This window comes from Ictidomys tridecemlineatus, chromosome 13 (genome assembly GCF_052094955.1).
Source record: "Ictidomys tridecemlineatus isolate mIctTri1 chromosome 13, mIctTri1.hap1, whole genome shotgun sequence".
Lineage (NCBI taxonomy): Eukaryota > Metazoa > Chordata > Mammalia > Rodentia > Sciuridae > Ictidomys > Ictidomys tridecemlineatus.
The window spans coordinates 13,003,112-13,022,774 of record NC_135489.1 but is presented as its reverse complement, the minus strand read 5'-3'; the positions used below and the strand labels follow the sequence as shown (position 1 = coordinate 13,022,774).

Here is a 19,663-nt window from a genome sequence, read left to right as displayed (position 1 = left end):
GTTGTCAACGGACCTTTATTTATTTATTTATATGTGGTTCTGAGAGTCAAACCCAATGCCTCACACATGCTAGGTGAGTGCTCTACCACTGAGCCACAACCCCAGCCCCAGAAATAAGAAACTTTTATAAAAAGGCATATTCTGCAGCTTTTGTTTTCCAACCAGTATAGCAGTTACCTTTCTAGCATGGTAACAACTGATCTCTCTTCTTTTTAGAAAGAATACTTTAAGAGCTAATTATCTCAGGCATACAGGCTTTTGAAGCAGGTAGGGTAAGATTGATTAGCTCTTTCTTTTTGGAGATACTGGTATATTGGTATTGAACCCAGGACTTCTCTACCACTGAGCTACATCCCTACCCCAGAACATTTTCTAACTATTTTTACCAAGCCACTGATTTTTAGAAAGTTGATATTAATAATAGTCCTTATTTTGGCATAATTTTTATCAGGAAAATGTGTAGCTTTGGATTATCTCGTTTGATGAGTTTGGGGAAAGAAGTAAACTAGTATTGACAGTAATTGAAGCAGGTCAGCCCAGCAAACATGATGTTTTAACACTAAAGTTGGCTTTTTAGGAAAGAGTATGTGTGACAGGTTTCTTGTGGGCGGTTTCAGCTGTGCTTTGTTTTATTTTACGGTTCGGCACAGCAAACATCCTACTGACGCAGTGGGTTTAAGCCACTGTGTGGGATGCTGTGGGGCAATGAGAAGTGAGTCAGCATAGGTGTGACCCTCCCAAAGCTTACCCTCTACTGCAGCTTAAAGTAGCTGCTCAAGGAAGCTTAATAATTGGGTAGAAGAAACAGAAAATGATAAGGTGAATGGCATAATTTAGCCTCATGGTATGAGGAAGAACCCATTTGTGTAAGACAGAACAAATTTGCTATTCATATTTGGCAAACAGCTTCAGCCATTAATGAAACTTTGCCTTAATATTTCTTTCATTCAGTTTCTTCCATAATACAAATCATAAAAATATGTAGTTGCTCCTTTTTAAATATTTTTTTGACAGTAAATTAGTGTTATCAGTTCTGTGTTGGGTTATGTAACTGAGGAAAGTGCCTGAATACAAGCCTTCATAAATTAAAATGGTTTAGTTCATGCTCTCAATAAAACAAGTACTTGGAAGCCTCAAGAGAACTATCAGAAAAACACGTATTATTAGACAGAGAGTGGAAGACCTTTTGACTCTTTTTCTTGGGAGTATTCCTTTGCTCTGAATCTTGTCTACTGAAATCAATCTCATAGTTTTAAGTACATGATACTGTCAACTTTAGGATAGTGGGTATTAATCGGCTTTTCCTGATGGCAGGAAGGTATTCGGTAACCAGATAAGAGAGATGGATCTACTTTATAAATTAGATGGATTTTAGGAAAATCATATTTCTCTGAAAACTTGAGACCCATTGTATTAAAATTCTTATGACTTGAATCAGCAATCTTAGTTTACAAGTTTCCTGTGCATATTCATCTCTGAGTTTTGTTTATTTTGACGTGCTTTTCAAACCTGGCAGTTTACACTGTATGCATGTATTAAAATCTGATCTTATGCTGCATAAATATGTATAATTATTATGTGACAATTAAAAATAAATGTTTTTAAGAATAAAAGTAAGTAATAAAAAACTTTGCAGCTTAAAAATTATACATGGATCATATATTATTGAGAGGTTGTCTTTGGTTTTTGTATCTTACAGTCAAGAGAGAATTTAGTTCTGTTGGATAAACTTGCAAATATTCTTTATTGGCTTGGATTTTTTCATCATACTTATTTCTGCTTTTAGTTGAGGATTTTCTTAATGGAAACCCCAGAAGAGTTTGAGATAATTGGTTGTCATCAACAGATGGGCAAAGGGGAGGGGTAGGTAATTCTCTGTGGCTCACCAGAGTGGATAAGGCACTGCTAGAGGTACTGCCATCCTTCTGTTTCTTTCTGAAATCTTGGCAGAGACTCCCTGTCCACTCAGCATCTGCACGAATTTGATATGGCCAGACAGCTTCTCCCGATGGAATCACCCTGATGAACAAAGCCAAAATGGATGCTCTTAAAGGAGAGTTATAGCTCCATGTTGTGGGTGGGCATCCAGGTCTGTTTTTTATCCCTACTTGGAGTAGTGCAAGGTATTCTGAGGGGCAGGAGTTGGGGGTAGTATATATGCAAATGTGGTTCATGGTAGTTGCTCATTTGTATTTATTAAATATCCCCAGAGCATTAGTCACACTATAGACCATAAGTTTTAGTGACTCAGAACATGTGTAAATATCAAAGGGACTAAAAGGGAATAGAAAATTTAGAAGAATTGTGATTGATTGAGCATGACAACTGGTGCCTTTTGGCAAAGACAGATATTTCTGGCATTTTGAAGAGCTAAGATGCCTACACTTTTTTTTTTTTTTTTTAAATGAAGAGAGTTGCCTTGTGACATTCTGATGTTTTAGAGCCATGGTAGAAAAAGAGTATTTTTTAAAGCATGTGTTCAGAATCCCTTAGAGAATTTAAGGAATATCTTCAGAATCCCTTTCAGAAATTTCCTGAACATTAATATTCCTGGCTCTAATCTAAGTTTTACTCACTTAGACTTAGGGGGATAGACTGGGAATCACCATGTTTACAAGGCTCCCCTGTTCTATAGGTTCAGTCAAGAGGATCCACTGTACATAATGAAAGCTAAATGTGACAACAGGTGCTATTGCCCAAAAGCAGATTTATATAAAAGAAGAGTATTAATAGAAAAATTGTGAGTCTATTTCTGGATATCAAATATATCTCATCACTTCCTTTTATTGTGTGTTTCTCAAATATATTAAAGTAGTGGTTGTTAGCATTGTTACCTCAAAATCAGCTGCCAGTTTTTCAAAACTAGAGAATCACTAGTGTTCAGAACACTATGAAGAAGATAATTTCCATCCATTTTCAGCCCCACAATCCCTTCACTTCTGGGGAAGGGAAGGGTGGGGCTTGGGAGAACAGACAGTTATGTGATCTCACCAGGGCAGGGTTAGAATCTAGTGACAAACTCCATGTGTTGTTAACCAGAACAAACGAAAAGGGTTTAGCCAGAGGTCCCTAGCACTCCTGAGTTCGGCTGTGAATCTAGAACCTGAGAAGAGAGCAGGCATAGATTATCAGAAGAGTGCTGCCAGTGCCCAGAGGCTGCTTGGTACTCCTTACTGACACTTCCCTGGTGCTCCCAAAGTAGATGAGATGGGCAAGTTTGCTCCACTAGTGGGTTCTCCATCTGTCCTCAGGAAACCACTAGGGTACACTAGAACAGGGGGGTTTTGTCCTGAAATAATTCTCAACTTGGTGAGAATCTTTTAGGTAGAGTTTTGAGGCCTCACCCTCACCTGCTTACCATGAGGGTTGAAGAAGAGAATATGCTCTGATGAAAACTCCCTATTCGATTCTGAGGTGCAGCCAGATTTCGAGCTGCCAGCCTAGGGCATCTTTTGTGAGAACTGTTGCTCCTTTAGCAGGAGAGGATAAAGTGCAAATACAAAGAGAAAAAAGGAACAGATAGCAAGCGGTCACACACTTCTCTGTCCCTGCTTTATTACGAGGCTGTGTGCTTAGGGGACGCAGAATAAGAAGACAGTGGGAAAGATAAGAAGGAGCTGGCAACGGGGCCCAGGAAGCCTACGTCTACCATCGAAAGCTTTATGTGGAAGTATGTAATTTGAAGGGGTAGCATGCAGAAAAAGTACAGCTCCTTAGAGAAAATTGACAGTTGGTTTGGTAAAAGGGAAGAGAAGCAAAAAGGGAAAACGAAAGTTCAAAATAAAAGTGAACCAGAAGAGGACACACAGTCCTTCCCTACTCAACTCAAACAGAAGTCTCTTAGTGTGTCTTGTCTTTGCCGTGCTGATAGCAAATGACACCATTGATCTAAGCATCTTGTGAAACAGCCTGATACCATAAAAAGGAATAGGGTTTGGAGGAACATCTATATTATTAACCCCTAAAATGAGAAAACAAAAAACAACACACATAGTCCGTGGAAGAGTCTCCCCCAAACTATTGTGAAGCTGAAGAAAACTGTAAGACAACATTCAAAACAGAATTAAATATACTCAAATGAGCTTGTTGGGATATAAAAAAAGAAAATTGAGAAATTAAGAATAAAAATGGACAAACAGGAAATAATGGAAAGACAAAAGTATTTGAATTCATAAAATGAAAGAGGGTAGTGAGTATCTCAGAAATGAGTAATATATCAGAAGGTGCCCAAGGGAGAATAGACTCAAGCAAAAAATTAATAAGGGACATTAAAGAAAGGCTGAAAATAAAAGGAATGAAAATGAGGCAAAGAAGAAATAAAAAGGTAAGAGATAAAATAGTAGAAATGCAAGATAGACCAAATAGGAATAGCAGTTTTTTTAGTGAGCCGTTGAAGAACAAAGGCAAAACAGTGGAACACAACTAACATTCAGAATGGTAATCCAAGAAATTTTTATATCTTTAATAAACAAAGTATCTTAAAGTACATTTTAAAGAGACTGTTGATTGAATACCTAGAAAATACAGAATGTTCAATTCTGGTTTTATTTCAAGACTTACTTTGGTGAAACTATTAGATTCAGAAGATTAAAGTCTTCAAGTATATTAAGAAAAAAGATCAAATCATTTTAAAATGCAAATATGTAGACTGTCATCAGATTTATCAAAAACATACAAAGCAAGGTAATAGTTGAGCAACATTTTAAAAAATTTGATTAAAGTATGATTCCAGATTTTTATATCAAGTTAAGTATCCTTTAAGATATGAATTTTTAGAAATCTAGATGAAAATGAGAGAAAGAATTTGAAAATAAAAGAATGGGAATGCAAAACTGACCACAAAGGAATAAAACTTGTATAAAAGTCCTTGAAGACTAAAGATACAACAATGGAAGAGAACTAATATTTAAAACTGTAGTCCATTAAATTCCTGTAGCAGTAAACACAAGATTTTAAAATTAAAAAAAAAAAGTGATAAGCTAGATGATAAATGCAAGGTAACTACTAGAACAAACTCCCTAAGTACAAAAAAAAAGTATTAAAGAAAAAAAAATGTACATTCTATATAGAGAGAAATAGCAAATATATATAATTGTGAAATAGTAAGACAGTTGATACCAAACATCAGATATATGAATATATATGATTGAACTTAACTCACCTCAAAAGTGGAAATAGTCCATGTTCATTACCTGATAAATGAGTGAACAAAATGTGGTGTATGTGAATTATGAATTATGTCTTACTAAAACTGTTAATTAAAAGAGAAAAAGGTATTGAGGGTGACTTTCTTACACACCATGATTCCGAAGCCTGTTCTTAATAGTGAAACCTCAGTGCTGAAGTGCAAAAAAGAAAACATTACAGTAAGTTATCAAGATGTATATGCAGAAGCCTTCAGATACACAAGACGTGGGCTGGGGATGTAGCTCAGTGGTAAAGCACCCCAGGTTAATCCCCAGTCCTTCACCCCCAAAGTAGTAGCTGGTTGCTGTGGTGTATGCCTATAACCCCAGCTATTTGAGAAGCTGAGGAAAGAGGATCCAAAGTTTGAGCCCAACTTAGGTAATTTAGTGAGACCCTGTCTCACAAAAAAATAAATTAAAATAGGGCTGGGGATGTAGGTGGAGTGCTTGCTTATCATATATGAGGCTTAAGGGTTCACATGTACAGTATTAAAAAAAAAAGAAAGAAGTAGTATAGAAAACATCAGTGTGAATCAGTAACCTTAGTTAAGTTACATGAAACTTTTGTTCCAGATATATATATATATATATATATATTGCATGTGTAATGTGAGTGTGGCTGCTTATGCAAAATGCATTTTGTACTTTAAGTTACTATCATAAAAAGTTGGAAAGCCCCTGCTTAACTATCAGCCTCGTGAAGGTAGATGAAATTGTCAAAAGTGCTGTGTTATAAAAGCAACAATAAGAAATTATGATGGCTTTGTTTGATACTTCTGGAATGTTTTGAGGACAGAAATCATGGAATTGTTTGTTTACTTGTTTGTGGTGTTGTTTTGTTCTTGTTGTTACTGGGGATTGAACCCAGGTATACTTTACCACTGAGGTACACTTTTAGTAAGTTACTGAGGGTCTTGCCTCAGCCTCCTGAGTCACTGAGATTATAGACATGTGCTGTTGTGCTTGGCTCAAGGGAATTGTCTAAAGTAAGAGTTCTGCTTGGTTTGGATGGCCTTAACCATTTGGATTTTTTAATGGAATACAAATACTGATCTTCAGGAAAATTATTTCAATACAGAATACCTGTTGTGCATACAAGTTATAAATCTATTATGGTACCAAAGCCTGTGCTCCTTTTCAGGGACAGAATTCAGGCTGTAAAATTATAAGGCTGTATGGAAATTTCTGAAAAACAAACAGGACAAAACAAAGTAACCCAGATGAGCCAGATGAACATGGTGTGCCAAAACAAGGGACACAGCAGTTGCTCCAGAGCAGGAAGTGGATTTGTCTCATTGCTCATGTGGGTGACATCCCCAAGTACTCTTGGACAGGAACTGTATCTCTCTTTTTTCTGACTTTTGTACTTCCTGCTAAGAAAAGGTTTTGAACACCATGCTGTTGATTAACTTATTGTAAGAATTGAATTTGAAGAGCTGTGTACATATGATCTTCAAGTTCCCCAGCAGGTACCCTCCAGCTGTTTTGGAGAAGGGACCTATGAAAATGTCTTCATGAAAAGGTTTTTATTTTTATTTATTTATTTTTTAAACATTTGAGTTTCGGAGAGATGTGTTAGAGAATAATAGACTGTTGCAGTTGATGGAATTTGGAATTTATTTCTGGCTTTGCCACTAGTTACTCTTCAACCATTACCAAGCAATTTGACTTTCTCAGCTTCAATTTATGTCTTCTTTAAAATATGAGGGATTACCTCTGGAAAGACGGGTGAATCAGATCAGATAGAAAATAGGGAAAAGCTGTGGTTTCAACAAAGTATCTCACAAATGAAAGAAGCATTACCATTTTACTGCTTTTTCTCTAATAAGAAGAGTGTTGCTTAGTAAGGATTATATGGTTGAAACATTTTTTGGCATATTAAACAGCCTTTTTATACAGTCATTACAAAAAAAAAAAAAAGAAAAAAATCTGTAAGGGAGAAGCGCAAGTATGGTTATTGCATCAGTGACTTGTGACCAAACCCAGTGCTTTAGGAATGTTGCTTTCTTCGAGGGTTGAAGACAGGGAGTGGGATTATGGAGCCTATCTATTGAGTAAACTATTATCCATACTCTAAAAAATGTGCACATCTTAAGAAGTTATTGATCCTGGTGGAAGGATGACACCTAATCCATTAAATGGTTTACTTTGTCTCTTCCTGAAGCATTGTAACATAGAGGAAAGACTGTTTTAAGAGGATGGGTATTGAATTTAACTTTCTTGAGTCCATCAGAATTGAAAAATCTTGTTAGTCCAATTGTTTGCTCTTGGACTGTTAAACATAGTGACTCGGTCAGACTGCATGCAGATCAGATGGCATCCATGTAGTTTCAGTTAACTTAGTTTCATTTCCTGGAGAAGTACAATGCAGGATTTTTTTTTCCTTTTAATTTACCATTAAGAATATGTAGTTCCTTAAGTATAAGCAAATTTCAGAAAGAGGAGAGGGTAAGAAATCATTTTGGAAACTTATTTTCTTCCCTTCTTTAGATGCTACAAGAGATTTTCAAAGTCCTTAGGCAGCTCTAGAGGTGAGCATTGATTTGTCAATATTTTAAAGACAATATTTTGGGTTTTTTTCTGGCTTAAAATTATTCTTTACCTATTTCCCAGAGAATTGTATTTTAATGAGGTTGCCAGATGATTTCCCAGCAACCCCTAGTCCAAGATATTTCAGGGCAATAAAAATGTATTTCTTATGTTTTAATTTATTCTAATTCTACATTGAAGAAATTTTTAACAGGATATTCAAGTCAGGTGGTTAAATGGAGCCTGAAGACACAGGCTCATAAAAATACTAAAAGAACTGAGGTGATGAAACTGGTTTCCTTCCTAATTCTAAACCATTTCAGAAATTGTATGAATGACCTTTATTTTCTTCTGTAGCACACACGACTATAATTTCCCATGACTATTTATGGTCTGTACAGCCCTTCTCGAACTTCCCCCTTTTTTTTTTTTTTTAAATGTCAATGGAATACGTGTTTCTTTAATGGAAAATATTCTATTTTGGGGAAGTAGCTTTTCCTCAGATAAGTGGTGGAGTTGGTATGTGTGTGTAAGCGTGGGGAGTGTGCAAAATTATAGAGTGTTAACTTAGTAGATTGAGAGCTTGGAATGAGTCCTGAGGAAGACTCCTAATATAAAGCTTTCTTTTAATCTGAGATTAAAATAACTACTTGGTGTTTCCTTATCCATCCTTTTAAAGGAAGATTTTTATTTATTTTTTTTCTTAACATGCGGCAGAACAATCCTGAATCTTTGCTGAAAGTTTAAACCCAAGTGATTTTGAATTGAGAATGGTGTGGAAGGCAAGGCAGGCGTGGCCTGGTGTCATAGTGAGCCCTGTACACTGACCACTCTCCCTTTCCTGTTGCTGCAGCTGTACAGTTGGACACTCTTCGAGGTGGGAGGGCCACCTCTGACTCCCAAACCATGGCCTTCCTGACCCTTTGGGATGATTTAGAATCTGACCTCAAGAATTCTCTTCCAATTCCCAGATATCCTTGTGAATTTCTATGTTTTATAATAACTGGAAGATTTTGACAGTTTTAGTTATCTTAGGAGTAAAACTGTTCTTCGAGTTTTATTCACTGTTCATTTCATCATCTGGAAACTGTGGCAGAATACATATTGTCTTGCTTGTTTGCATTAGTACACACTTTATTAAAGTATAATATAAATATAGAAAAGTAACCAAATCCTAAGTGTAGCAGATGATGACTTTCCTAGAGTGATACACACCCAGACCCAGATGGTAGAAACATTAAGGCACCCCTCCCAGAAGCTGCCTCCCTCCACCTGAGTCACTCCACCCTGACTTGTGTCTCAGGAGATTCATTTTGCCTGACTTTGGACTTTATAGTAATAGAACCATGCAGTATATCCCATTGTGTCTGCTTCTCTCAGAAGCTCAGCCTTTCATTTAAGAGATTCATCATGTTAATGCTGCGGTTGTAGTTCTTTCTCACTGCTATGTATGTTCCATTATTTTACTCCAGAGCACATTACCTCATGCAGTTATGAATGCATGGCAATACCATGTGGTTTAGACATTAAGCTGAAAAGGACTTATTCACTGTGTGGTTTAGTTGTATTGTGATCTAATACAAATTGTTTTATTACTTGAAAAACCCCTTTATTTTAAAAATAGGTAATTGTTTTTCTCTTCCTTAAATCAGATTATTAACTTTATCTTATCGCTTTTCTTTCTACTCCCCACCAGCTATAAAAATATCACTTCCTCTTCTTTGTGCTTCCATAAAAATTGATCTCTCTCTCTCTCTCTCTCTCTCTCTCTCTCTCTCTCTCTCTCTCTCTCTCTCTCTCTCTCTCTCTCTCTCTCAATTTGTTTGGTACTGGGGATTGAACCCAGAGGCACTCTATCACTTAGTTATATCCCTAGCCCCCTTTTTACCCTCTTTATTTATTAAAGCTTTATGGTTATACATAGTAGTTGGGTTCATCCCAACAAACTCATACATGCATAGAAATCAATTTCAGTTCAAACTTGTGGTCCTCCTGCTTCAACTTCTGTAGACTCTGAGATTATGGGTCTTTGTCACCACATTAGGCCAATTTGTTTCTTTTTACAAATTGTTAGTAACTATTGTGTTCATCATAGACAGTGGGCCAGGGAGTCACATCTACTAAATTGAATTCTTTAAAGCCAGGATCTGTCTTTTCATTATGTTTCTAAATCCAGTACACCTGGCATTAGGCAAGGAGCTTCTAAGTTTGCTGAGGCTTTTTAACTAGAGCTCTGACTTATCAATGAGGTTTTATTGCATTTTGTCATTGTAGCCTGAGATTTCTGAATGCATCTGCAAACAAACTGGAAACCCTTCCTCCAGCCACACTTTCTGAAGAGACAAACAGTATCTTACAGGAATTGTATTTGACAAACAACAACCTTACAGATAAGTGTGTGCCCTTATTAACAGGACACCCCCGTCTGAAGATCCTTCACATGGCTTATAACCGACTTCAGAGTTTTCCAGCAAGGTAACGGAGGGTTGGTTGTAAAGTGGTATTCTTGGTTGCATTTCTACAAATGAATTCATAGGAGGGGGAAAGATACAAGCTGAACTATTTCACAGGTAATATAAAGCTGGTTTCTCCCTCATTCATAGTTCTTTTATACAAGCTGTGATGAGCCTTTCCTAAACAGAAATGTGTTGGTTTTTCTAACATGAATGTGTCCAAAGACTCAATGATTATAATGCTGTTAAGATTTTGAAATAAGGTGTGTTGTTTAGTAGGTAATTTGTGAAAATCAGAATGTAAACTAGGACCTGAAAGTTCTTCACTAGGTACTAGCTTTTGTATTCATGTTCATGATATAAAAAGCAGTAAGGGACCTAGGAATGTAGTTCAATGGCAGGGTACTTGCCTAGCATGCCCAAGGCCCTGGGTTTTATCCCCAGAACCACCACCACAAAAACAACAACAACAAAAAAAAAACACACAAAAAAAAGTGGTGGGTGGCCTGTACAAACATAGAAACTGTGACATTACAAATCATAGCTCTCAGAATATTCCATTTTTTATTGTCTTCTTTTTAATTTCTAATTTTTGGGGAATAGTGGCAGTGTCTGGCTTTGAGTGAGTCTACACACTAAGCCTGCCATGAGGACTTATTCCACTTCATTTCATTGACGTTTATCCATCTAACAAGTTAGGACTTGGAACACACACCCACACATCAAGAAGCAAACACTAACCCTTCTGGTATTTTGCTAGTTATTGCATCTCAGCATTAGGGACCAAATAAAACTACCAGCACAGCCTCCTTCTGCTGCCACTAGGGCTATCAATCTATTCAAGACTTTGCAAGAGGAGGAAGGCCCAAATATGTGGTGACTTCAGGTATTGCTTTGGTTCAGTATATTTCCCCCTCATTTGATGTTGATGATTAAACTCTGAATTAGTTATGTATACTTTACTCTGGAATGCAGAGATAATATTTTTGGAGAAAAATGGTATCATATCAAAGAGTTTTATTGCAATGAGGTTTTGTTACATATAACAATAACATATCTATCTGAAAGAGTTTATCATCCTATTTCAGGTGGCAAATACGTAAATCCTGCCAGAGAAGTGAGCATTACATCTGATTCTTAAGCATATCATGCCCCCCATCCAGTGCTCCCTGCCAGGCGTAATTACCCATTCTAAGTGCAGAGAAGTTTTTTATGCACTTTGAAAAATTTATCTTACTCTAATTTCTCTGTCTCTGGGGGGATGTAATTTGGGTTCAGTAGCTCCCCTAGAATATCTGAGCTCAAGAGCCAGGGTTGTGACTCTCTTTTCCTTCCACTTCATGTCACATGTGACATCTGTCCTATAGTAAATAGACATTTAGCAAATTGTTACGAACATTCCCCATGGTAGTCATTGTTTGGCCACATTCTTTCTATGTTGAGAAATGGAAACTTCTTTGAGCCTGATTTTTCTTCCTTCTGTCATTTTTTTCACACTCCATTAACCACTGGTTTCTCTGTATTTCTTTCAAAATATAAAGGCAACATATTCAAATAATATTCTTATGAATTCAGGCTGTCATAGATGGATTACTTCACAGTCTGTGTGTTAATGATGTTTATAATGTGTCCTGATAGGCTGCTCAGTGCTTACATAAAAAGACTTGATTTTATAAGGTAAAAACTTAGTTCCTATTACATCTTAGGCATATATTTATTTTCAAGATAAGCAAATAAGGTGACCTTTAATATTTGAGACGTGACAGAGAAATATAGTGCTTTTGCCAAAATAAAAATTTCTGCAAAAAAAGTGTGTTGTGACAAATGTAACCATCACAAGTAGAAAAGATACTGATGACTGTCAACTATGACTCCAGTTGCAAATTGATTTATATAACTGAGGAATCCTGTGCTTTTTGGAGTCCCCCATCACCAGGGGTACAAAGTGGCTCTGAAGAATAGATGATGTTTACAGAGTTGGAGCTATTGTTTTGTCCTCCAAACTTGTAGAGAAGGCACGGGACCCTAATTCTAGTATTTTTCTTTATTTAGTTATTTCATTAATTAACATTATAGATGATGATTGAACAATGAAAAATTCTTGAATTAAAGTGTTAAATTACATTATAAAATGTTACTAAGGTAAGGTTGGAGAGATTCCTTCTTTGTGGATGTATAGCAAGAGTTGAAAGAAATTCCTTTTGGGCCCAGTTTGAATCCAGTTTGAATTCAGGCCCTGACAAATTATCAGAATGACTTTGAACACACCCTGCTCCTCACCACCACCTTGTGATCCTGAACAGTGTCAGAGAAACTCTGGATGTGGGGTTTGAGGAGGAAACCATACCTTTTTTTTTTTTTCTTTTTGGTATTGGGGATTGAACTCAGGGACATTAGATCACTGAGCCACATCCCCAGCCCTATTTTATATTGTACTTAGAGACAAGGTCTCACTGAGCTGCTTAGCACCTACCTCACTTTTTGCTGAGTCTGGCTTTGAACCTGTGATCCTCCTATTTCAGCCTTCTGAGCTGCTGGCATTACAGGCATGCGCCACTGTGCCTGGGGGAAACCATACCTTAATAGGAGCTATTTCTCTGTTCCCACATCACTTTGGGTTTTCACTGCCTACACGGAAGAAATCATACACTCATACTAAGCTTTCTTAAAAGCAGTTATGTAGATTAATGCTGATTTTTGACCCATTTAAGTAGGATTTTCTTTGGAGTTCAGATTAAGCTACCCAGCAAACTGATTGTTGCCAGGGAAACTTAATTTATACACAGATTTTTAGGAGATAAAGAATATCACTGCAGGGCGCAGCGGCACATGCCTGTAATCCCAACAGTTTTAGAGGCTGAGACAGAAGGATTGCAAGTTCAAAGCCAGCCTCCGCAACCAACCGTGAGGTGCTAAGCAACTCAGTGAGACCCTGTCTCTAAATAAAACACAAATTAGGGCTTGAGATATGGCTCAGTGGTTGCGTGCCCATGAGTTTAATCCCCGGTACCAAAAAAAAAAAAAAAAAAAAAGAACATCCACTTTCTTTCTTGTTGCCAAGTTTGAAGAGTTGAAGTTAAGTTTTTGTTCTATAATAGGAAAGGAAATGACAAAATACTTCATAACCAAAAACAATGATGAAAAAATTATTTGTGGGGGCTGGGGATGTGGCTCAAGTGGTAGCGCGCTTGCCTGGCATGTGTGCAGCCCCGGTTCGATCCTCAGCACCACATACAAACAAAGGTGTTGTGTCCGCCGAGAACTAAAAAATAAATATTAAAAAAATTTTAAAAAATTGTTTGTGAAAATGACTATTAAAAGTGAGTCTTTAAAGTCATAATAAATTGTTCTTTTGTTTCTCATTATGTGCACATGTGTGTATTTAAATTGCCCTATAATTATTTTATAACTTCTTCCCCTATGGATTTTCTCTTTTTCAGTAAAATGGCAAAACTGGAGGAACTTGAAGAAATTGACATCAGTGGGAATAAACTGAAAGCCATTCCAACAACTATCATGAATTGCAGGCGCATGCACACTGTGATTGCTCACTCCAATTGCATTGAAGTTTTCCCTGAAGTTATGCAGCTCCCAGAAATCAAGGTATGTGGGTTGATTTCATAAACTCTAGGTTCAGGTCAGCAAAGAAAGTTGGCTTTCCTAATTCATCAATTCAAAATGTTGGCACCTTTGCTGAATTTGACTCACAATGAAGACTCACAGCAGCCCCTCCCTCAATTCAAAACAAAACACTGAACTGGATGTTCAGGCAATTTGTATTCTTGGGCTTTGTCCCTAACCATTGGAATGACATGAGGCTATCCACTAGCCACTCAATTCTCCTTCCCCTGTCTGTCCAGTAGTACTTGTGTCACTTATTTCCAGGTTGCTTATGTGACTCAAAAGATGAGTCAGTTGTGAGAACAGTTTGAAAAAATTAATAGTACCACACTGCTCACTGCTTGCTCACCTAAATTAAATATCATACACCACCATAATAGCCAATCAGAATTAGAATAAGATATATTCCGTGCTTGTATAATATATCAGAAGAGACTCTACTGTCATGTATAACTAAAAGGAACCAATAAAATTTTAAAAATATTATTAAGTGATAGTTATCTTATTCTAGAAGTCTGAATTGATATTTTAGTGTTCTTTCATATAAAAATATTTTAAGTGGTAGTGTAAGTATTTATATACATTTAAACTTTTCAAAAAAAAATTTCTGGTAAAAGTAGATAGTGTATTTCAAATGGTAAATATGCCTATGAAAGTCTTTACTGCAAAATGAGCCCTGGAATATATTTTTAATGGAAAAAGATATATTATTTCTAATATTCCTGTCTGTATTACAATATTGAGTTAATATCCCTAAATTTATTCACATTCCTTCTGTAAAATAAAGCACAATAGTTATTAATTTTAAAGTATCTCGTAAAAGTATTAAGTTCATTTCAGTTATAAAAACTTAGGCGTAAGGTATAGCTCAGTGTCAGGGTAATCGCCTGACATGTGTAGGGGTTCAATCTTTAGTACTTCAAAAAAATAACAACAGCAAATGAAATAGATCTCCATCTGGATACCAGTTAGCTCTCAGTCAACTAATGAGAAAACATGATCCAAATAACCACTTAAGCCAAACTTGGCTTGATTAGACCTGGACCTGACTCAGGCCAAGGCTACTAGTGGCTGACAAACCCCGGAAATGCCAAGAGGATAAGGTACTTGTTCTCCTTCCTTGGGGTCCTCCATTGAACTGCATAATGGCCAAATTGATAATTTAATAATCTTGCCCCCAAACCCAAGCTTTTAGTTTAGTAATTTTTAGTTAGTGACTTATTATAACCCTTTTGAAGTGTATTGTAAGCAAATGAAGTATGTTTTAAGCAATGGAAACATGGTGAATAAAATTTGTGATGTGGGATTTAAAAAGTAACTTCTTTGTATCAAATTTCTATGTTCTTGTGACTTTTTGACTTAAATTACTGGGTCACCATCCTTTACAATGTTATACCTTTTATTAAGGAGATTATTTCATGTTTGTAGTTTGGTTTGCAGTAATAAACTAAGATATGTTGAGTGAGCTCATCTCTAGAATCTGTTGTACTTTAACTGGGCATGAGTATTTTTAATATGCTGTATTCTTGAGGGCAGTGGATATTGGAAGCTGAAAAATAAACAGCCCTCACTTTGGGCACTGAGCAGCTCTCAGTCGGCTAGAGAGGAGAGCAATCCCATACTCACCGTGTGGGCCAGATTTGGCATGGTTGAATTCAGGCAAGCTCTGTTTGTTGTTCTTGTCTGTAAAGTGCAACAAAAGAGAGACCATTAGCTTGGACATCAAAATGCAAAAGAATGAGGGGAGATGGCTGGGTTGGAATGGACAGAAGAAAAAGGACTAAATTTTTGGGAAATGAAGACAGATTAGAGACTCCAATTAGGTGTCAACTGGATGGAGTAGTTGACCTAGTAGACTCACAGTTACTCCCCAAATTGAAACCAGGATTAGTCACCCTGGTCCTGGATTCAGACTATGTAATAGTCATTCAGGAACTCTTCTAGCAGTCAAGGGAGTCTTTTGTCAATTCCTGTTTGGGACAGGGTTCCGTATGAGGGCTCAGGAAAGAGGGAGCAAGCAGTGTCTATCAGGAGGTGGCCATGGAAGCCACTTTGCTTTCTGCTTCTTGCTTCCTGCTTCACAAGGAACAGTCTAGTAGGAAACCCAAGACTATATAGTCTCACTCCCTTTCAAAATTGACAAACTGGTTTTGATAAAAGGTGAGGGCAAAAGACCTTCGTAGGAGTTTGGTGGGTGGGTGGAAGAGCAGTTGGGAGCAACTGAGAGACTGAAACTCCGGTGTGACTGTCTGGAATTGGAATAAACCACATCAGAGAAATCACTCCTGGGGTTCAAGACCCAGTACTGGGGATGTGGAGTGAGAGAGGGAGGGAGACATCCTTGACAGCAGTGTGAGGAGTGGATCAGAGGGAGGCAAGACTGAAAGTGTAGTTAAAATGCAGTTACATTCCGTGAGGGGAAGTGTGGTGTGGGTCAGAACCTGGGTAGTAGAACTGGATGGACAGATGGGTGCTAGCTGCAGTGAATTACTCAGAGAAGCATGGGAAGCAGATGGGTCTGTGCGGGGAGGTGGTGTGGAAGCTTCATCTCTTAAGATTACACGCACCAATATTATCTTTATAAACAATCACCCTTCTGAGCTCATCTATCTGCAGAACTCTGAAAATTTAAATCTTCAGGTGACATTAAAAATTGCTTTTAGCAATTGCACAAAATTCTTTGTTGCTCTGGAGTGTCTTTAGGTTTTAATACTATAAGATATTCTCTGATTCCTGAATTTGTCAGCCACTACCTCCTGAACTACCCACACCTGTTAGTTCTTTAACTCACATTCTGTCAATGTCAGTAGGTTGATTACAGTTACCCCCCATTTGTTGTTTTACTCTGCTGATGTGTACTGGCTGTGCTGGCAACAGAGCCCATTATTTACCAGTATTATCAGTTTTCATTAAAATCTGGCTAACTGTTCATACAGTATTATTTATAATAGTAAAAAGAAATAACTATTTCCCTTTTATTAATATTTAGGTTAAGTGAATTAATAACATATACTGAGAGTATAGGGTTATTAAATGATAGTATCTTAGGCTATTCAAACTACTATAACAAAATACCTTAGGCTGGGTAACTTATAAACAACATAAACTTAACAGTTCCAGAGGTTGGGAAGTATAAGATCAAGGTGTCAACAGGTAACAAAGTCCTTTCCTCATAAATGGTGATGTAGTGGCCTCACACGGCATGAGGGGTGAACAGACTTCCTCAGGCCTCTTTTATAAGGGCACTATGTGGGTCCCGAGGGCAGAGTCCTCATGACCTGCTAACTTCCTAAAGGCCCCGCCTCTTCACACTGTCACATTTGAGATTAGATTTCAATGTATAAATTTGGAGGGATACTAACATTCATAATGTAGAAGATGGAAATGAAGATAGGAAAAATGGTTGCAATGGAATAATAAAAGAGTAAATGAAATATAATGAAATTATATCTACATTTTAAGAGTTTTTAAAAAATATCAATAGAAAGGCAAATAAAGGGGGAGAACCCAGAATTCTAACAAGGTTTGTGTTGGGTGAGAGATTTGAAGGTAAATCTTCTGAGCTTCTCTGTTTTCTGAACTTTTTTAAAATTTTATTTTAGTTGTAGATGTACAAAATGCTTTTGCTTTATTTTTATTAATTTTATGTGGTGCTGAGGATCCAGTGGCTTCCACGTGCCAGGCAAGTGCTCTACCACTAAACTACAACCTCAGCCCATTTTCTGAACTTTTAAAAATGTATCTCTAATGCTCTTAAAATAAAATGTAACTTCAAATAGTAATATCATTTTATATCATTGTTATTATGTGGAAGCCACAGTATGATGAAACATTTTGTTTGGAAGCATTGAATTACATAGTCTGTTGAGAATATAGTTCTCCAAAACTGTAGGTTTTCATTTTATCCAATCTCTACACTCGCCCAATCCATAATACATTTAAATTCTTTAAGAATTTAAGTAAAAGGAAGATGTCCACTTTGATGATACTGAAATTCTTGGATACAATTTCCTTTCCAGCCATCTTGAGATTTTTAATAGGCTTTTAAAGGTTTTCTTTTTTTTTTTTTTTAATTATACTAGGGTGCTAACTCTCAAGCCAAATCATTGAAAGCTCTCTCCATTTTCTTGAATCCAGAGCACTCACAGTCACTCTTTTCTCCTGTGCATGGTTCCTTCTCAGAACAGAAGGGTGGTAACTCTTTTTAGAATTTACCTGAAGAGGTTTTTTTTTTTTTTTCTTCCTTATTCCCATCACAAGTAACACCTAATTTTTATTCTGTGCAACATGATGATCCATTTTGTGCTTGCCTTGTAAATTAGATTATGCAGGATCTGTTGAGAGTCCAGATATGTGTTAGATGTCTTGGGAACATGATCCTTACTTGACCCAGCAACTCTTCCTTTCTTTGTACAATAGGCAGGTTCCCCTGTTAGTCTATCTTTTAACCAATTTCTTATTTAGCTTTTTTTTTTTTAAAGGATCTTCTCATTTTGAGTCTACCTTTTCCTTGTTTTGCATTTTTGTTTGTTTTAAGAAGGTCCTTCAAAGTTTATTTTAAAGTTGCAATTGTAGTCCTCATGTCCACAATAGGCACAGAGATTTTGTAAACTATAAGAAAAAGTCCTATATTAGGATTTTTCAGTTAGTGCTTAATTTAAATGTAGAGATAAATTTAAATGGAAATTATTGTGCATTTTTTGTATTCTTCAAAAAAAGTAAAACATTATTATTTAGCAAAATCTGTTTTAAATATGCATGGCAGAGTGGCTGATGAGCTACTTTTTCTGCATTTGACTGGTTATTACAGTGAATGGTTGAGCTGATTCATCTGCAGAGGGTAGGAATATAGAACCAAAGGATTTCTCCAGACCATCCCTTGTTTCCATTTGTTCCTCAGTGCGTGGACCTGAGCTGCAATGAGCTAAGTGAAGTCACCTTGCCAGAAAACCTGCCACCCAAACTGCAAGAACTAGACCTGACTGGAAACCCCCGCCTTGCCCTCGATCATAAAACCTTGGAACTGCTGAAGTAAGTATTTTGTTAGGCATTGTGGCCCCACCATTGTTCACTGGCAGTGGGATTTATAACATGGTGAAAACATGAAACAAAGTGGGAAGCCGCTATAGACTCCGTAGCTATATCTGCACACATAGCAGATATAGAAGACCCAGGATATGGAAGACCCAGGAAGAGCAAAGAACAGCCAAGATGTCAACATACGTCTCAGCAGTCCCTCTAACATGGTTGTGACACTTAATGCAAATTAAGGAAGGATTTTGAAAGAAATGGATGATGTGGGAGTAATTGACAATTTGAAGCTAAAATTCAGATTATTTTTTAAGCAAAACTGGGAATGTGGATTTTGGCAACTAGATTCTGCTGAAGTTCCCTTTGTGTTTGCAAAACAGTTCATTGTCACTACTTTATTCTGCATGTTGATAAAGAATCACAGGGCTGGGGATGTGGCTCAAGCAGTAGCACACTCACCTGGCATGCGTGCGGCCTGGGTTCGATCTTCAGCACCACATACAAACAAAGATGTTGTGTCTGCCGAAAACTAAAAAAATAAATATTAAAAAAATTCTCTCTCTCTCTCTCTCTCTCTCTCTCTCTCTCTCTCTCTCTCTCTAAAAAAAAAGAGTGACTGTATAAATTATTAAAAAAAAAGAATTACAGGTTGAAGATTGCTAAAGTTATGTAGGTAGAAAAGATGTCTTTATGTGAATGCTCATCGTAGAACTCTAAACATCTTGGTAGAATTAAATAATTCTACTCTACAATTGAATATTATACTGTCATTAAAATCATGCTGACCTACATTCTAATAGGAAAAATCTCTACAGTATATTAAATGAAAAAGTTTACAAAGAA

The 19,663-nt window shown here is 36.8% G+C and overlaps 1 protein-coding gene across 1 annotated transcript in view; it reads left to right on the top strand.

Annotated features, from left to right (window-relative positions):
• Window positions 1-19,663, top strand: part of Phlpp1 (PH domain and leucine rich repeat protein phosphatase 1) — a 217,155-nt gene that overhangs the window by 171,564 nt on the left and 25,928 nt on the right. The window contains exons 11-13 of the mRNA XM_005323086.4: window positions 9,990-10,190; window positions 13,609-13,771; window positions 18,690-18,820. Of these exons, the coding sequence (XP_005323143.2) occupies window positions 9,990-10,190; window positions 13,609-13,771; window positions 18,690-18,820 (495 nt within the window). The remainder of the gene's footprint in view (window positions 1-9,989; window positions 10,191-13,608; window positions 13,772-18,689; window positions 18,821-19,663) is intronic.